The sequence below is a fragment of the Helianthus annuus genome, chromosome 3 (assembly GCF_002127325.2).
Source record: "Helianthus annuus cultivar XRQ/B chromosome 3, HanXRQr2.0-SUNRISE, whole genome shotgun sequence".
Lineage (NCBI taxonomy): Eukaryota > Viridiplantae > Streptophyta > Magnoliopsida > Asterales > Asteraceae > Helianthus > Helianthus annuus.
This window is the reverse complement of record NC_035435.2, coordinates 51,843,491-51,857,923: the sequence shown is the minus strand read 5'-3', so window position 1 is coordinate 51,857,923 and position 14,433 is coordinate 51,843,491. Positions and strand designations below refer to the sequence as shown.

Sequence of the window (14,433 nt, the reverse complement as noted above, 5' to 3'; positions counted from 1 at the left end):
TAACTCGTTTTCTGTTATTGTCTGATCTAGAGGATCCTGCACTCTAGATTGGATTGCAATCTTGTCAAGATCCAAGGACTAAGGGGACCTACAGGTAACATGTTTAGTTTCACCTTAGTAACCCTGTTCAATGAACTCTAGGTCCATTTCTGATTTGGAAAATTTATCAACCCCTTGTGCGTCATTAAATTAGAGACGAGTAGACAAAATCTCTGGTGTCATTGCAATAGTAATATCTCCCACTTTTGCATTGATAGCTAGTGGGACATTATCAACCCCTTTATCATTGTTAACTAGCTTAGTTATCGACCAGAAATCAATCAGAGTGGTTTTGTATATGGTTTGGTTTACAATAAGTGCATGGTGGAATAATGATTTCACAATCAGATTGATTGCGTGGTGGTACTAAGGATGATCCTTCTACTTAGTTAGATAAGGAATAAGGTTGTGTGTAGGTCGGGAATCAAAGTTTCCATGATCAATGATAGATGTTCTAGAAGTGAAATTGAGAGATAGGATTTGCAAATAATCACAGTGAAGTTCTGAAACGGTTAAAAGAACCCCGAGGTAATCCAGAGACTTATATATAGGGTTTTGATAATGGTCACTAATAAAGGCTGGATTTATGACAAACAACTGGATTTTAGGTAAACTCAACAATTTTGAATAATTTATACAAAAGAAAAGCAGTTGTTCCTCTTTTTTTGGAAGGATTTTTCAATTAAAGGATTTTGGAACCCAAGCCTTGTGACCTCAAACATGATTGGTCACTTTGACCACCGCCTTGACGCAATGAATCGTTTCTTTTTGGTTCTCTACTAGTGCCTTTAATTTAGCACTTTGATCAGACCTCCCGTGCTTCTACTGATTAGTAGTAAAATTGAAATTCTTTTGCTTTGGCTAGACATTTATAGGGTGTGCGTAAGTCACTTGTACTAGTTTGGTGAAATTTATATGATTCAAGGCTAAAGTGACAGGAGTTTCAACAGACCTCAACTGAACAAGTGGATTCACAGTAACTAGAATCACTACATGGATATAATACTGTTTTTTCATGAAAGTTGTCCAGATTCTGTATCTTGCTTTTCTCATAAGCTAAGATCATGTAACAATCCTTAGTGTTGTAGTTGGTTTTCTCACATACTATGAAAAACAATATTCCTTTTGTGTTCTTGCCCCTTTTAGACTAGTTTTTGGTTTGGCTTTGAGGTTTTGGTAGGGTCTAGCTGTTTTAGATAAAACTGCTAGACGGTTTTCCCTTCAGAGGTCACAAAGGTCATTGGTTTGAAATTCTTGTCAATACATGTTTCATCAGATCATTTAGTGTTGTGTTGATCAATGAATTTATGAGAAGAACCACAATCAGTGTTTATAGTCTCCTTTCCAATTGAGGAATTGGACTCAATGTCATAGACTTGAGTTTTTGGAGTGTAATAACTTGGTCCTTGTGTGTGATTGTACCCTAGACCAAATGTGACATTGCTTTTAGTTTGTTGATTTTACAAAATCTCAAATCCTTTGCATAATTCTACCCATTTTTGACAATTCACTTAGGTATAATCCAGTTTATTTTGACATGCTTGATATTTTGAAAGAAGTGATTTGAACAGCGCAAAGTGATTTGAGGCTTCATGTTTTAGATCAGAAATGATTTGGTCCTTTTTTTTCAACACTTGTTTATGAGAACTAATGGTTTATGCTAGAACTTTCTCTCAGTTTTCAGATTTCCTCAAGTAGCATGATATTCACTGCTTTGATATCACTAAACTTAGAATGTATTTTTCAGAACAAAGTTCTATTAGTATTTTCAGGGATATATCAATAGGATTACAAAGTTCAGTAGTTGTTGATCAGCATGTGGAATAATGCACAAACCAGTAGTTTCACTAGTGCTAGGATCTGACGTGTCACTTAAAGTTTCTACAAAAATTAGTGCAAGATTTGTGTGACCTTGATCAAGTGTAATCATGCCAAAATGTTTATTACTTAAATGTTAAGGTAGACTAATCCAATCTAAAAAGCTTTAAGTGAAAAAGCTTTGCTGAGTAGGCTCTGGTGCAGGGGAACCAGTAGTTTGAGAAACTATTGGTAAATGTACATGGGATTGAGTTTGTGCAAGTGAAGGTCATTGGACATGTGCCTGTGACATATTATTCTGTGTTGGCTGATATTGAGTAGGACCAATCACATTTGCATAAGAATTTTGAGCAGATCCATGTGCAAAATGAGATGTAAATTATGTATTAGGACCAAGGGTATCTTGGGAAAAGTTTTGATGTGTATTTTGAAAACTTGAATACTGACCAGCAGTTGATTGATTAGGATGTCACTGTTGGTAAAGGTGTTTGTGCAGGATTTGTACACTCTCTAGCAAAGTGACATAACTTATGACATTTAAAACACTCAACCCTAGATTCATCTTTCTCAAATTTACCCCTACCCTCCAATCTAGATAGTCTCCTACTAGTTCTATTGTAAAACTTGTTTGATTTGATACTCTATAGTGCAAGCTGGTCTAGAAGGTCAAACTCTTCCTGGTTAATTGAGTCCATGGGTTTCTGCTCATACATCATCAAAGCATAATTTGGATTTCTAACATGTGATGTGCTAGTATGAGAATTGAAACTAGTAGTTATATCAAAGAAATGATCATAACTCTGTTCATTTACTCTGTAGGATCATGATGACTCATCTTGACTCATTACGGCTGTATTACTATTTGTGTCATCATCTGTTTTTCCTAATGACATCTGCTTTTGTTTATGGTCATGCTCTCTCTCATAAGTAAGGGGTTTGCCATGAAGCTATGTCAGAGTCATCTCCTTAAAACCAACACAGTTTCTCAACACATAAATAGTTGTATCCCATTTATCAGGAAGAGATCTTATAAATCTGTGACTCAAAGCAAAATTTGTGCAAGTTTGATCTGCAAGCCATAACTCACTAATTCGAAAGTCAAACCGCTCAAATCGTTAAGTCAGAGATTCTCCCTGATATGAGCAAATGTTTTATACTGTTAATTCAAAATATCTTTGTTATTTTCTTGAACTTCAACTGTACCATCGGATTTGTAACAGCCCGACTTTCCGGGTCATTACTTGTATGTGTCATTTCTTGCTTAATTGCTTGTACTCTCGGGATTTCGATTATCGTAATGGGTTAAACAATATTTTACAACACACTTTAAAACGCTTAATGCAACGCTTATTCAAAACGCAGTTATCGCATTTAACGCAATTTATAACGCTTACTATTTTACGCATTTCATCGCATGTTACATCGCTGGTTTAGACTAAACGCTATCGCAACGCTAACGCAACCAATCTCAATGCAAACTAGAAACATAGATTTACTTTTATGCATTTTAGTTTTATGTGTTAGATTGTGTGATTATTTGTTTAAATGTATGTGGTTATCAACGCAACGCTTATACGATCAACGCTCACTCGCAACTCGCTTAAACGCAATGCAACGCTTAACACACGAAACGAAAGTTGGAAAACTAACTCGCACAACTCGGCTGATCGAATGGACAACCGATCGAATGGACATCCGCTCGGATGACCATCCGACCAGATGGCCATCCGATCGAGAGGCTATCCGACCGAACGCCACTCTCCACTGCCTTAAACATTCTCTCACCATCTATAAATACCGTTGTACATCTCCTTTCACTGATTTGACACCTCCATTCGACCACACACTCTCAAGTCGCTCTCAAACACTTTTCATCACGATTTAAGGCTGTTTCGTAAGTATTTCTCCTCAAATCTTGTATAATCATCATCACCAATCACTTCTACATCATCTTCTCAATCAAAATCACACACAAACACTTACTTTTTCTCTAAAATCACTGATTTAGACCACTTGAAGGAGGTTTCCACCGTTTTGCTCTGGCAAACAGCTAATGATCATCTTATTCCTCAAGATTGGTTAAGATTTAAAGGATTTCCACACTTTTCAACCAAATCTCAACATTTTTCAACTGTTTTCAACTTTTCTTCAACTTTTCTACTCAAAACCGATGGAATCTGGACCCAAACTGACCTTAGACTCGTTCCTTAGTCTAGAGTCGGTTTGAAAACGGATTTCCACCGGAGAGATGACCGATTAACGGGTTAGACAAGAAACTTCGTCAAGAGCAGTGAATCTGATCGAATGGGGTGATTCCCATCCGATCGAATGAATGAACTGAAGAAGAAGAATCGTAGAAGTGGAACTGGGTTATTTGAAGATGATGATGGATCTAGGTTATTTGAAGAAGATGATGATGGATCTGGGTAATTAGAAGATGATGATGATGATGGATCTGGTTATTTGAAGATGATGATGATAATTTGATTTTATAAATAATAATAATAATAATAATAATAATAATAATAATAATAATAATAATAATAATAATAATAATTATAATAATAAATATAGGGTAAGATTACCAAAATACCCCTGCCTATAACAGTCAAATAACTATACACTAAAAAAAGTGTCCCCGGTTTCCCACTTTTATTTTAACTGTTTTTAAACATTTTTTTTTATATTTTTAGTTTTTGATTTTCTTATTAAAAATGCTTCTAAATGTATTTACAAGGAAATTAAAAGCGCCGAATTAAAAAAAAAAAACTGTTTTTTAACATGTTAAGTTGAATTTTTAAAAGTATTCGCGGTTTCCCCACTTTTTTAGTATTCTCTAATGAACCCTCTCCTATATATAGTTGTGTGTGTGTGTTTTAGTATGTGTAATTCTCTGGTATATCATTGTTTTGTTGTGTGTTTGTAAATAAGAAACTTGTGTGTGTATTTTGAATCCGTGAGGGATTCTTAATATAATAGGGTGGTTTGTGCTAGTTGTAGTCGCCATAAGAAGATTTTTCAGAACTCTCATGTGAACCAAGTTAGACTCTGATATGATACGGTCATATATGGATAGTATCTAGACTAAATTATAAGTTGAAAATGTACACACTTTATTGATAAATGAGAAGCCACTTAGATAGGCAATGAATTACAAAAGAACAAATAAAAACATGTAAACAAACTAGCCAAAGAAAACCATCATATTGGTAACAATCTTGACCCATTAAAGATTCCAATGGCTTTCTTCGGTGTTCACTATTCGAACTACATCTCTACATTAAGTGCAAACAACCATGGAGGAGAGAGTAGAATCAGCAACTCCGATCGCCAAAGCACCCTTGTTTTTCCGTTCCATGAGGTAACTTAATGCTTCCTCTGTGATGACTTCCCCAGGTACAAGTAGTGGAATTCCTGCTGGGAATGGACATACTAACTCTCCACAAACTTTCCCAACACTTTCTTCAAACCTCACTTTCTTTTTACTTGCAAAGAATGCGTCTCGCGGGCTCAGTATCATGCTGGTATTCATTTCACTAAGAGGATGTGTATGTATATCATTTACTCGAATTGAGGCGTATGTTTCGGATAGATGTTTTAACCCTGACACGAGTCTCATAATATCATCTCTACTGGTTCCTAGATTTACTATAAAGCAAATAGAACGTGTCCCATGAAGTTGCGAAATCACTCCGTATTTTTTTTCTAATATACCATTAGCTTCAAAACCAGATATACCAAGCTTCCACACCCCAACTGTAAGTCTTAAAGGGTCGGTTCCATATTTAGAAGAATTAAAGACTGTAATTCCAGGAATCGTTTCTACAAGAGCTTTCGCTTCCATGGCTAATTCAACTGGTTTGTTAAAAATGGTATCCGGGTGTTCACCTATTCGAGCTCTTGCAGCATCTAAGGAAGCTAAAAGAAGATAGCTTGGACTTGTGCTTTGAAGGGTTTGAAGGCAGTTGCATATTCTTTCCCTATCTACAATCTTTCCTGACAAATGTAACATTGAAGATTGTGTGAGAGAGCCCAATACCTTGTGGGTTGACTGTATGGAAATATCGGCCCCTTGATGAAGAGCTGAAAGAGGTAACAAGCTTTTGTGAAAGCGTAAGTGGGCCCCGTGAGCCTCGTCTACAATGAGCGGAATGTTTTGAGAATGACACAAGACGGCAATCTCTTTCAGATTGCTGCAAATGCCGTTATAAGTAGGAGAGGTAATGAAAACTGCGGATGCTTTTCGACCTTCAGAATCCAACTCTTTCATTGCCTTCTCCACCTGCCATGCATGAAAAGAGCAACAATAATGATTCTGAATTAATCTTATATCTAAAAATAGAACAAAGATTAATCAACTCTTTTTTGGAAACTGGATCAGAAAACACATTGAAAACTTGATGAACAGAAGCAGATTCTATGAAACTCAAACTCATGTTAATATTAGAGTTAAATGCAATTTTAGTCCCTGTGGTTTGGGTCATTTTGCGAGTTTAGTCCAAAGGTTTGAAACGTTGCCATTTTAGTCCAAATAGTTTCAAACGTTGGAATTTTAGTCCACTGGGTTAACTCCATCCATTTTTCTGTTAACTAGAAGAGCAATTCAGTCATTTTATATGTAATTCTGTTAACTTGAAGGGCAATTCGGCCATATAAAATGACTGAATTGCCCTTCTAGTTAACAGAAAAATGGATGGAGTTAACCCAGTGGACTAAAATGACAACGTTTCAAACCTTTGGACTAAACTCGCCAAATGGCCCAAACCACAGGGACTAAAATGGCATTTGACTCTTAATATTAATAGCAAAAACCACACATTATATTAAAACAATGACTTAATCACCAAAACTCCTCCTAAATTAATCCTTAGCAAATCAAATGCCATACCATAAACTAAACCAATTCAAGTAGGAAACACAATCTAATACAAACAAACTGACTCAAAGATTAACATCAATTAACAATATTTTTTGCTTTTAATATAATCTCACTTGCCTGTGAAGGAGTGATGCCACAAGCAATGTCCCAGTCAAAATCATATTCAGGGATGATGTACTTTGGTATTGCACCAGAGAACACCATACCAGCAAAGGCTGATTTATGAGAGTTTCTCTGTATAATTAGGGTGTCTCCAGGTGAACAAGTAGCCAAGATAGAAGCTTGAGTCCCACACGTTGAACCGCCAACTAAGAACCATGTCTCTTCAGCTCCAAACAATTTAGCAGCTTGCTTTTGCGCATCCAAAATGGGGCCCTTAGGTGCAAACAGGTTGTCCACCGCTGGGAACGTTGTAAAGTCATGAATGAAAGGTTGTACTCCAATGACAGAAGACAACGAAGATGGAACTGCTTGACCTTTGTTATGACCCGGAAATTGAAAATATGCATCATTTTGCGCGGCTACAGCCTTCAGTCTACTAACCAATGGAGGGATTTCTGAATCTTGAGAATCGGAAATTTGCATATTATCATTGAGGTGTTTTTTATTGTCTAGGATATCCTCCTTGTTCCTTAGCATTCGGTTGTTTCCTTCCTGTAGGGTACAAAGACATGACTTACTACAATGTTATGGTATTCGTATGATGTTGTCATTCACAGTGATAATTGTGAACCTTTTAAATTTAAAACTCACTCCAGGGGGTAGGGGTGATCATCACTCACCACCCATTTATCACTCACAGCATCCAATCAAGTTTCGTCATGTCATCAGCCATTATTCCATCACTCACAACTTTTTTTAGTGGAAATGCCAATCACTCGCCACAACACCCAACAATTCCCCCCTAACCAACAATTTCCCTGACAACACTTAAATCATCACGCGTCAAATTGTTAACGCGATTTAATATCCACACGTTAAACTTTTGGGGTGACGGTGGTATTTTCCTATTCTTCATGCGTTGAGTTTATCCATCACGGAGAAAAACTAATCCACCATGGGTGGCCTAACGGTGCCTAATTGAGTAATAACAATGTTTAGTGTGTCCCTTTTGTGTTAGGTTAAAATTCTTAAGTTAGTCGGATTGAAAAGTACAACCAACGATTAATTTATTATATATTACTTGTTTCCTAAATAACATTTTTGCTTTTTTGAACTATGATGTTCATTAAAAGATGGTCAAATGCCCTATAAAAAGTTTTAATATTTCCACGTTCGTCCTATTCATCTTTCCTCTCTGTGTATACATAGATATATAAAAAAGGAGATAAAGTAAAAAAGGTGTATGAATAAAATTTTAAAGGTGAGAGAATAGTATTAGCCTAAAAAAATTACTTTTTGTCAAATTTAATATCTCAAATATAATTTTAATTTAGTGTGCAAAACAAACATAGATTTTAGAGGTAGGAGAATAATATAAGTCTAAAAAAATCATTTTTTGTCACATTTAATATCTCAAATATAATTTTATTTTAGTGTGCAAAACATCATTTCTCAGCATGAAATAAGTAAACCCAAAAATTACACATAGATCAACTTATTCATTTCATAATCAATAGTGACTTATCTGCGATAATTTTTTTTTTCTATAATGGCTAACTTATTCTCTAAAAATACATAAAAGACTAGAACCCTCAACAACATCGGGAGTAACATCGCTACTACACGCATTTTATTAATGTATAACCTTTTTACGGATATATAATTACAAAAAGTAGGTTAATTAATCACTCTAAATTACATGAAAATGTTGTAATTTTTAATCCATATATACACACTAGAAGAGTGCCCGTACGATGCAATAGAAAACGCAACACACCGACACTTTGGTAAAACGCATAATCACACAATGGTGTAGAATCACATAATACGTTTAATTTTTTTTTTAAATAACTAAAAAAACTATAGCAACACAATACTCAAATATAAGAAAATAAAGCGTTCATTTTTTTTTGTGAAGTTGTGATGTTAGTTTTTTAAATAAAATATTTCATAGAGTGCTCGACTGTTTTACAAAGGATTCTATAACATTATTAAGAATGCAAGTGCGAATCTGGAAGTCGAGCCCGGCCCTTCTCATTCTTCTTCGAGATGATGGTAGCTTCTGGGTTGGACTCAACTTATCATACCCTTTTATTTTTAGTTAAATTTTATATTAGACCCCAGATAATTTGGGTTTGATTCCTTTATTTAAAATACTAGGTTAGAACCCCGTGTATTACACGGGTTGAATAAATATACTAAGTAATAAAAAAAGTTACATCTTTTAAAACCCGTGCATTACAGGATTGCATAAACACATGTATTACACGACTTAAATACATATAATGTAATTGGTTAACATACACAATCGTCATATATGTATTAAAGTTAATCAATGAAATATTAAGTATAATATAATTAATCATTGTATTAGTAAATTGAGGAAAATGAATAATAGGCTCTGGCGTACCTAAGTTGTATGCGAAACTAATCAAAATTACGTCGTTTTAATTAAACGTAAATTACGTCGTTTTAATTAAACGTAATTAATAAATTATATTAAATATTCTTATTTCAAAACCAATTGAATCATCAATTCATCATGACATCTTTCATCCTGTTAACTGATGCTCAAAATCTAAAAATAAATGAAAATATGGGTCTTTTGTAAACATCTAATAACAAAACTAATAACAAAAATCACAAGTTTGTTGATCTTTTACTTCTTTTATCATTTATAAATTGAACGACAATTTCAACTAAATGGAATATTCTTTTATACATGCATGTTCTACTCTTATCATTTATAAATATCTATTATATATAATGTATATCATTAATTATAAAAAAAATAGTATTTATAATTAAGTATGAGATAAAGGTTAATATTTAATATGAGGGTTATCTATAAATAATATGAGATTGAAGAAATTAAAAGATACATGACCTAATATAATGACAAGTGTCCTATTAATGGTTTCTTTTATTATATAGTATAGATAGATATCTCCATATCGAATTTTTTTATCTGTACCACCAACCAACAATAAAAATTCCACTTAATCTTCCTTAAAAAATAAAATTAGGTATCACTTCACGATCACTTCTTATATTTTACGGCCAGTTAACATACAAAATGGCTTATCGTACATTGCGTACATTTCACCCCATATGATTTCATCCCCATGGATTTCATTCCCCCATGCGATTTCACCCCATAAAACACAACACGCGATTTCATCCCCCCATGCGATTTGATCCATGCGATTTCCCAGATTCATAAACGCGCTTTTTTATGACGTGTGATTTATACTCGCGTATGTCACACCCCCAAAATCCACACGCGGAGTATCACCGCTTGGAGGCGTGACATGACCAGGATCCTAACCACCAATCATATTGAACATGTAATATAATTAAGTATAGCGGAAGCATTTAAGTAATCCAAACAATAGTATGTTTGATTTAACATAAGTGTTGAAACATCATTCAAGATCCTTTGCCCACAACGACCTGCTCCTCCCTGTGCAAGCTCCATAATGTACCTAAGGTCCTGCAAGGCATGCAGCAAATAATCAACAAACTAGTTGAGCGAGTTCACAGAAAATAAGTTCAGTAATGGAGTAGTATAGCAAACATTTCGTTTGTTTATCTAGTCATGCATCGTATTAGTTCGTTCATTGTTCATGTATAGTATTGATTCGTATCGCGGGCCATTTCGGCATGTATGCGAAGATTGGGGAAAGTTCCCAAGTATTCTAGACTATGTATATTTGTATCGCGGCCACCCTGGCATGTGTGCGAAGTTTTAGTATATAGTTCGCGGCCTATCCAAGACATGTGTGCGAAGATCAGTCATAATATCGCGGCCAACCCCTGGCGTGTATGCGAAGATCAGTTCAATTGGTATACTAGTCTAGCCGTATCTTATCATTCACCACCCTCACCCTGAGGACTCATATCATTATGTTCTGTTAACTAAGTATGTACGTATAGTTTATTCAATCCCATTCCCACCCTGGGAACCCCATGCCTTGGCTGTGTGAACTCACCTTGGATTGCTCGGCAGATACACAAAGAGTACAGGTAGCAAGTAAATGATCTACCACGTCCTATCATGGTTTATTATGTAAGTCAGGTTCGGTTCAAGTATCGCACGTATGTATCACATAAGTTACCACGTTGCAAGCATACAAGGATTCATGGTAAACACGTACACGTATCGATAAACAATCTAAGTATTCGTCCCAACCATAACCCGGCCCAATAGTATTCACCCAAATAGCATGTCGGCCCAACAGGTAAGCAGTCCAATAGCATAACAGTCGTACGATTGGGCCCGTGACAAAGTAGGCCCAAAACAGTGTATGTGTAATAGCCGGTCTCGAGTCGCAACGGGGATCTCGAGTCGCAACCGGGTTACGAGTCACATCAGGAGATTACGAGTCGCAACAGTAGGTTGCGAGTCGCAATGGCTGGTCTCGGTTCATCATGGTCCGGTTACGAGTCGCAACGGGACTCGCAACCATGATTGCGGCTGATGTCGTTGTGGTCTCGAGTCGAGACTGTGGGTTCCCGACTCGCAATCTGAGTCGCAACCATGCGTGTAACAGCTTTTCCTGAATTCCTTAAATAACAATAACAACTAATCCGTGATTTCAGCAAACATATTCAGCAGTTTCGGAAACAGATCAAATACCGAAAATAACAGTTTCATAGCATCTTCAAATTAGCATCATTAACATATTCATGACAGCCTCAAGAACACGTAATCAGATCATCAAACAGACCTAAACCGAAACATGAATCATATTATTGAACTAGCATGCAACCTAGCCGGCTAACATATACTTGGACCGATTAATCATATACGCATCAAAACAATAACAGGAACATAGTGTCCGATTAACATCATGCAAACCGAATTGTATGAATATTATGACATCAAGAACCTTCATTAATAATCATAGCAAGAACCCTAGTTATCACATAATATCATCACAACCAATCAATCCGAAAGCATACAACATACATCATTCAACCAAGAAAACACAAACCACTAACCGATTGAAAGGAGAGTAGGATTGATCCGTGGACAATGATCTCCGATGGGGGAAAGTCCTTGGCTGCCTTCGGTTTGCGAAGAAGAGAGGGAGAGTTTGTGTGTGTTCTTGATTGCTAAGTTGTGTAAAACTAAAACCCTAGAGGTAATGTGTGTATATATGCGTGTGAAGGGAAGTGGGCCGAAACCCCCACTTGGGTTTCCTCATGGTCTCGAGTCCAACCATATGGACCGAGTGGGTTCTTATAAATGTTTCACTAATCGTTCAAGTAGTAACATATGCAATCACATTAAATCACGTAACATGTAACATTTAATCACTCACACAACCGTGTAACACAAAACATATCATGTATTCGTTCAAGTAACATAGTTCTGGAGTACGGGTTGTCACATTATCCCCAACTAATTGGAAATTTCGTCCCGAAATTTGGTATGCACTCACTGAGGAAGCTAGGTAAGTTTAATCGTTCACTGGTTTTTCCTGGGGTGTCACATCCTCCCCCCGTTGATCTGGAATTTCGTCCCGAAATTCCGAAGTAGTAGCTTCAGCCTCAGTAGTGGTAGCATTGGTTTCGAATAACTGGGGGTACTTTTCTGTCATCCTGTCTTCGCGTTCCCAGGTGTACTCTGGGCCACGTTTGGAGTTCCAACGAACTCGAGCAAGAGGGATTTTCTTGTGTTTGAGGACCTTCATATCCCGGTCCGTGATTTCAACTGGTTCCCCGACGAACTGCAACCGCCCGTCGATAGTAAGTTCTTAAAAGAAGTGATGAGGGTTTCATCTGATAGGCATTTCTTTAAGTTCGACACATGAAAGACATTGTGAACTGCCCCGAGTTCAGCTGGTACGTTCGATCTATAGGCTACCCTGCCTATGCGTTCTATGATCTCGTATGGTCCCCGACCTGAAATTCCAATGGCTTTCTACGCTTGTCCGCGTAGGCTTTCTGACGGTCGCGTGCTGCCGCCATGCGTTGTCGTATCTGTGCAATCTTTTCTGTGGCGTCCATTACAATCTCTGGACCCGTGATCTGACTATTCCCCACCTCTGCCCAACAGAGAGGTGACCGGCATCTACGCCCGTACAATGCCTCGAATGGTGCGGCTTGTATGCTACTGCGCTCATGTTTAATCGTGAGTCGGATGGTTTGTGCATTGCTTGCCAAAGTTCTGACGTGAATCGTGCATCGCGACCCGCAATGATGGACGTGGGCACCCCGTGCCTCAAAACAACTTCTTTAAGATAGATGTCTGCGAGAGTGGAGAACTTGTCCGTTTCCTTAATCGGTAGGAAGTGTGCAGACTTGGTGAGTCGATCCACGATCACCCATATGGTATCGTTCCCATGCTGGGATCGAGGTAGGCCTGTAACGAAATCCATGGAAATTTCTTCCCATTTCCACTGAGGTATCTTAAGCTGCTGAAGTAGGCCCTGTTAGTTTCTGGTATTCAACCTTGACTCTCACTCAGGTCAAGCATTTTCCGACGTATGTAGCAATGTGGGCCTTCCTACTAGGCCACCAATAAGTAGTGCTGATGTCTTAGTACGTTCTATCCGACCCTGGATGTACTGAGTGGTAAGGCTTGTGAGCTTCATCCATCACAAGTTCGCGTAGACCGCCATAAAGTGGGACCTAAATACGCCCCGTTACATAGTAGGCGCCGTCTGCCTTCTGTCCTAATCGTTGTCGTGAGCCGCGTAAGGCATTCAGCCTTGACGTTTTCGGGCTTCCGTGCTTCTATCTGAGCAGTTCGTATCTGTGCTGGCAGGCTAGTCTGGATCGTAAGCTGTAGCGCTCGCACGCGCTGAGGTAGGGTGTCCTTCCGACTGAGGGCGTCCGCCACAACCTTGGCCTTGCCTGAATGGTACTTGATGGCGCATTCGTAGTCGCTAAGTAGTTCAACCCATCGTCGTTGACGCATGTTCAAATCCTTCTGCTCAAGAATATGCTCGAGACTCCTGTGATCGGTGTAAATCGTGCACCTGGTACCGTACAGGTAGTGTCGCCATATCTTAAGCGCGAACACATCAGCTCCCAGCTCTAAATCGTACGTTGTGTAGTTGTGCTCGTGAATCTTGGGTTGACGAGAGGCGAAAGCGATAACCTTGTCGCGCTGAAAAGCAGTCTCCTGGGGCTCTCCCAGCAATAGGTGACACCCTTCTGTGTCAGTAACATAAGTGGCTGAGCAATCTTCGAGAAATCCTTGGTAAACCGTCTGTAGCTCGTGGTGCAGGCCAGTTTCTGGTTGAGTCTACCTTGGATGGATCGACATGGATCCCATCCCTGTTCACTACGCGGCCTAAGAAGTGAACTTCACGAATACTATGACGAACTTGTCTATGTAGGGTTTGCACACCCTGTTCATAAGGTCCTTAAATACGGCAGGAGTGTTCAAATAATATCAAACCATCCATCATATCAAACATAAAGTATAGTAATTAAAATAGTCCATAAAACCCAGTACGATTCGTGTTCAAACCAAACTTTGTTTGAGTAACAGAGACATAATAAAGGAAATCCCAAAACGAGTTATAAGTTCAAACAGCGTCTCCTTGTCCTAGCATGAAAGCTCGACCCCTTGCCTCGTT

The 14,433-nt window shown here is 37.8% G+C and overlaps 1 protein-coding gene across 1 annotated transcript in view; it reads right to left on the bottom strand.

Moving 5' to 3' along the window:
* Nucleotides 1-4,949: 4,949 nt before the first annotated feature.
* Nucleotides 4,950-14,433, bottom strand: part of LOC110929000 (arginine decarboxylase) — a 31,245-nt gene continuing 21,761 nt past the window's right edge. The window contains exons 9-10 of the mRNA XM_022172089.2: nucleotides 6,854-7,390; nucleotides 4,950-6,139 (exon numbers count right to left, since the gene is read on the bottom strand). Of these exons, the coding sequence (XP_022027781.1) occupies nucleotides 5,138-6,139; nucleotides 6,854-7,375 (1,524 nt within the window). The 5' untranslated portion in view covers nucleotides 7,376-7,390 and the 3' untranslated portion in view covers nucleotides 4,950-5,137. The remainder of the gene's footprint in view (nucleotides 6,140-6,853; nucleotides 7,391-14,433) is intronic.